Source organism: Rana temporaria, chromosome 3, assembly GCF_905171775.1.
Source record: "Rana temporaria chromosome 3, aRanTem1.1, whole genome shotgun sequence".
NCBI lineage: Eukaryota > Metazoa > Chordata > Amphibia > Anura > Ranidae > Rana > Rana temporaria.
In genome coordinates, this window is record NC_053491.1 from 351,494,867 (window position 1) to 351,500,866 (window position 6,000).

Below are 6,000 nucleotides of genomic sequence, written 5' to 3' on the forward strand. Positions count from 1 at the left end.
ATTACACTGGCATGGTCAACTGTTGTCACCATCAGCAATCCTACCCTGAGACATGTCAGGCAGCTATCACTGGAGTGAATGTTAACAAGAAATTGCTGCAAAAAAGGCTGCAGCAGCAACAAGAGATAAAAAGAAGAGAAAATGGCAATTGTTTATGATACAGTGACTTAGAAAACTAAATGTCATTCATTTAGGGTTTATATCTATGTGAAGAAAATTAGCAGTAATTCCAGTCTAACATCAGACGCTCAGTGAATGATTTCTACCTGTTGCCTGAAGTTGCCCTTTAAATATTTAAGAAACACAAGACACACAGAGCTTTCCGTCCCCTTGGTTCCTAATCTTTGTTAAACTAGCAGTCTGGGGAGCAGTGCACACAGTACTGTTCCCACGCTAGTTCACAAGATCCATTCTAGTTTCAAATAATGCTGAAGAATCTGTGGAATTCCATTTATCTTGTACCATGAAAGTTGATGCAGAACATGTCAGCTGCTTAACCCCTGGAGCACCCAGAATCCTCCAAGCACAGGAGCACAATACATCGGGGATGCTGCCAGCATTTCAGGGGTTAAGAGGACAAGCAACCCCTGAGATGGGTGACAGCAGATTTGAAAAGCCACAAGAAACCTAAACAGTTTCACTTGTACAGAAAAAGACTTATAAAAAAACAGATAATTGCAGGTAGGACTGCTACTTAAAGGGCACATAATGAAATACAAGGTCCTAGCAGAGCGGCTCAGAGAAATGTACATTGTTCTGTAGAAAAGAAAAGAATATTCTTCAGGAGGGGGCTTGCTTATGTGGCATTTTAATAGAATATTAGGTATTTTTTTTTACAATATACCTAAATCCCTTTTAGTCTGTGGATTAATAACTGGATGCTGTTGGGATTAAGCTTCATTGTTGCCATTTCCTTCTTAAAAAAAGTGAATATATCTTTAACTATCTAATTATTCGATTATGCTTTGTGTATTACTTGATTCAGATGCTGCAAATGTGAGCTTGTTATGGTAATCGCAAATACCTGTGTCATAAGAAACTATAGAAATATTGGCCCAGATTCACATACATTGGCGCATATTTATGCGGGCGTAGCGTATCTAATATACGCTACGCCGACGCAGCGCACAGTATTCAGGAAGCCAGTGCTCCCACTCGCTCTCAAATCTACGCTGGGTTTCCTCGGCGTAATCCAGCGTAGGTGGAAGTGGGCATGAGGCGTGACCCCATGCAAATGATGGACCAAGCGCCATAGAAGTACTTAAAACGAACGGCGCATGCGCCGTCCCGTGGACGCATCCCAGTGTGCATGCGCAGAATCACGTCGGAACTACTCCCTAAAATACGACGGATCACTGCCTACGATGTGAACGTAACCTACGCCCAGCCCTATTCACGTAGTACGTAAACGACGTAAAATACGACGGCTCTGTTCCATGGTCCATACCTTTGCATGAGTTGCGCCTCCTATATGGGGAATAACTTTACGCCAGACGTACGACTTACGCAAACCGCGTATATTATGCGCCGGGCACAACTACGTTTGTGAATCAGGGTATCTCCCTCATTTGCGTATATGCATAGAAAATCAATGGGAGCGGCAAATGCGCCCAGCGTAAATATGCGCCCACGATACGACGGCGTAGGCAAGTTACATCGGTCGTAGGAAGCCTATTTTTAGGCGTATCTCAGATTGTGGGCACGGCGCACAGATACGACGGCGCATAGTTACACTTACGCGGCGTATCTCGAGATACGTCGGCGTAAGTGCTTTGTGAATCCTTTGTTTTTAGACTTTAAGGGCACTTTCACACTGGGGCGGAAGGGGCGATAGCAGTAAACTGCTGTAATAGCAGCGCTTTTCGCCCGCTAGTGTGGCACTTTTAACCCGAATAAAGGGTTATAAGCACCCACAAAGTTCCCCTGCAGAATCGCTTTGCAGACGCTTCAGCAGCACTGCTCATTGATTTCAATGGGCAGAAGTGGTGGAGCAGTGGTATATACACCACTCCTCCACTGTCGGAAAGATGGTGCTTGCAGAACTTTTCCTAGTGTCCTGCAAGCGCACTGCCCCAGTGTGAAAGCACTCAAGCTTTCACACTGGGGCTGCAGGGGAAGCATTTATCAGCCCAAAAGCACCTGAAAAATGCCCCAGTGTGAAAAGGGTCTTAGTGGGAATTTCTGTAACCATAACAAGAACCTGAAGTATGAAAGTTCTGCCCACAAAGGCAAGCAGAAGACAAATAACTAGTCACCAGTACTGCCACTAAGTACACTGTGACTGATCGTTTCTCCGGTAGTGGCTTATTTTTTCTGCACTGCTTATGTCACACTGTCATGGGGACCATTTTATTAGAGGGGAAGGATTTGCTTCCTTATGTTAGAGCTGCCCTCTGATGACTAGGGATCTGATGACTGGTGGGGGAATATTTAAGGAGCAGCAGGAGAGGTGGAGGAAGCTCAGAACCACAGAATGAATAAAGCAGAAGCAGGGAGATCTTTGCACTGCAGGTTCTGAGGTACAGCTTCCTCTCCAGCAAGAAGATCAGTGAGCAGCACAGTAGCAACATAACAAAAATCTTACACCAAATCTTGTAAGTTTAGCAGTCAGAGGCAGCAGTATATTAGATGATCTCACACTGCAGATATACTGTACAGCTACGAGGCTCAAAGAACATGGGGCCAGATTCACAGAAAAAGTACGCCGGAGTATCTGCTACTCCGGCGTACTTTCAAATTTGCCGCGCCGTATATTTATTTGTAATTCACAAACAAAGATACGACGGCTTTTGGCTAAGATCCGACAGGTGTACGGCTTCGTACGCCTTCGGATCTTAGTATGCAATACTTCGGCGACCGCTGGGTGGAGTTTGCGTCGTTTTCCGCATCGGGTATGCAAATTAGCTGTTTACTGCGATCCACGAAGGTACGCGCGTTCGTAGCATTCTCTTACGTCGTCGCTAGTCGGTTTTTCTCGTCGCAATCTTAAGCCTGCTATTTCATGGCTTAGATTTAGACCATCCATGTTAAAGTATGGCCGTCGTTCCCGCAAATTTTAATTTTTTTTTTTTTGCGTAAGACGTCCGGGAATACGAAAGTATGTTACGCACGTCGCCGTTCAAAAAACACGTTGGGGCGCCGTAATTTTGCGCAAAGCAGGGCGGGAAATTTCCAAACGGAGCATGCGCAGAAAGTTCGTCGCGGGAACGCGTCTACTTTAAATGGTACACGCCCCATTTGAATTAGGCGGGCTTGCGCCGGACGGCTTTACGCTACGCCGCCGCAAGTTTACAGGCAAGTGCTTTGTGAATCAAGCACTTACGCCGAAAACTTGCGGCGGCATAACGTAAAGGGGATACGTTACGCCGCCGTAATTATTCGTGAATCTGGCCCTTAGCCGCTGGAAGTGCATTGCTAGTTTTCAGGGTAAATTTAGGTAGAGCAATATATATCTTTTAGGTACTGCTTTGGCACAATTATCATTTCTATATGCTCCTTATAAGATAGAAAGTCTTAATTTAGTTCAGGTCCACTTTATGGGGGATTTACCTATTTTCATCAAGAAAGTAGATAACTTTTCCACATACCATGTACCAAAATACCCTCCACATAGAGTGGTAAAAATCTCCTTGACTCCTAATTGTCCAGTTGTTCTTTTCTCAAAGGCTACTGAAACTCTGGGAGCTGTTTGGGTTCAAGCAAGGCTAAATCGCCTATTTTTGGAGACATGAAAGGCAGCAAGTCCTTGAGCATTATCTATGTCACCCTAATTACATGTATGTTTTTTTTTAATAAAATCAGTGTAAGTACCTAAATTTGATCTGGTATACTAGTCTCTTGCAGCCCCCTATGCAGCAGCACTGGGAGGGGGAGGGGCAAGGCAGAGAGCCAATCAGGTGTTCTGCATACAATCTTATTATGCTTTCTTACATGTGCTCTAAGATGGCTACTATGCCCCTTGAACCTCGTCATCACTCCTTGTTGGAGCCAGCCTTTAAAGTGGAAGTAAACCCTTCAATTTCATAGTTACAAAAACAGTTAACATTCCCGGCATGCCGGAAATGCTAGCTGTCACATTTGTTTGTGCTCTCAACCAAACTGCCAAACCATCCAATGGCTGGTTTCATAACAGGTCACATGTACAGCATCATGGCAGTTGCAAATTAAATAGAGTTCCTTGGCTGAAAACGATAGGAGGGTTTACTTCCACTTTAAGTGACAGTACATGTGGAACCCTTCATATGTTGACAAGAAACATGCTTAAAGGGACCATGGGCAGAGGGATGACTTCATCAGTGTGCTGCTCTTTTACTGTCCAGTCAGTAGTCTTGGGGTGTCATCCACCTGTGCTGTGTGTGTGGGGCTGTGTAAATCTCAGAAATGGATCAACATATCTGGTGACTGATAAAAACAACTCTTGTGTGTGCGTTATCTGTGTATTTAGCTGTTTGCTTGGTGTTCAGCTTTATTGAAGCTTTGTTAACCTACATATGTTTTTTTTATTTTACTATGCAGGATTGCCTTAAAGCATGTCAAGAACAGATCGAATCTGTGCTGGTCAGCAGCCTTAGACAAAACAGACAGCAGGCACAGGAAAGAAACACGTCTAAGACCATGGACGAACTGGATCAGGCCAGCACCCCTACAGACGTGCGAGACATCAACCTGTGAGGGCTCCCGCCAAGCGAAAGAGTCTTTCTTTGTTTTCTCCCTTGTTCTGTATTTTTAGAACAACCCGTTTATATCTGCTCCCACTTAGGAAAAAAAATATTTAAAAACTATTTTAAATACAAAAAAAAAAGAAAAAAAAAGAATTATTATGTGTTTGGTGCCTGTCGTGTCCATTTAGAAGGGAATCCCACAATATATTTGATAATTGCTGTTCTTTATTATTATATTGTTTAAAATTAAGTGCTTATGTAAGCATAAAACCTAGCTAGAAAATTGTAAGTCTGCATTTGTGGGATAAAACTTTAGATGTTCCCTTTTTTTTTTTTTTTTACGTTGTAGTTGCTTACACCTCTCTCGCTAGACGTCACAGAGGGAGTGAGCAGTTATTTGTGGTGTGTTTTTTCATGTGTAGATTGCAAAGCAAAAGACTAATGGATTCTAGAGACCGAAAATCAGAAGGATCCCTAAAGAGATTGAAGCAGTTTTCCTATTTTTGGAGCGTTGATAAATTGGGATCTGTTCTGTTTTCATTGTTATCTAATGAGAGGTGCTTTCTCAATCTCCTGTTTAGTTTTTGTTTACTTTTGCTATCTATGGTAGCTGCTACCGAAAAAAAAAAAGATGCTTTATTTTTTGCAAGCCTAAAGGCAGTTATTTTTTTTAAACCATTGTTTTACCCCTTTTACCTTTTTTATTTCTTCCTTAGAGAATATGTAGACATAGAGAGGGGGTTTACAGCCTACTGTGGATCACAAATTTGGTCACGTCCAACTCCACCTTTTTGACTGTAAGGCAGGTCATTGAACTCACCCCGTTTTGGTCTTTAGGCCTTTAGAGTATCAGCTGTGTCCAGTGAAAACTATTCAGGTTGTACTTTTTTGTCAAGGGGCAACCAAAGGCACAGCTGTGTCTATGAAATTAGATTTTTATATCGGCAAGAAGCTGAGAGTGCCTGATTTAGTCCAGGGTTTTCCATAGGTGTAGATACATAACCAACGGAACACTGGCCACAGAACATACTTGAAAAGTCTTTGGTAAAAAATGCTACTTGTGGAAGCCATTTCACCAGCAAGCCCAAAGATTTATGACGAATGGCCATTAGAATGAATTAACATTCAAACACTAAACGCGCCTAGTGTCAACGCATGTTAGACTCGCTAACGCTTGTTTACATTCATCAAGCATTTTTTTCGGCCAAATCATTGCTGTTCTTGGACGTTATTGTAGTGGAGTTTTTTTTTCACTGTCTCTAAATGCCCTTGTCTCAAAAAGCCTGTGGGCTAGATTCAGGTAGGGGCGCACAATGTTATTTAATCGTATTTACGCTAC

General features: G+C 42.9%; 1 protein-coding gene across 1 annotated transcript in view; it reads left to right on the top strand.

Moving 5' to 3' along the window:
• CCND2 (cyclin D2) overlaps positions 1–5,678 on the top strand; it is an 82,459-nt gene extending 76,781 nt beyond the window's left edge. Inside the window, exon 5 of the mRNA XM_040345177.1 lies at positions 4,516–5,678. Coding sequence (XP_040201111.1) covers positions 4,516–4,671 — 156 coding nt within the window. The 3' untranslated portion in view covers positions 4,672–5,678. The remainder of the gene's footprint in view (positions 1–4,515) is intronic.
• Positions 5,679–6,000: the final 322 nt, after the last annotated feature.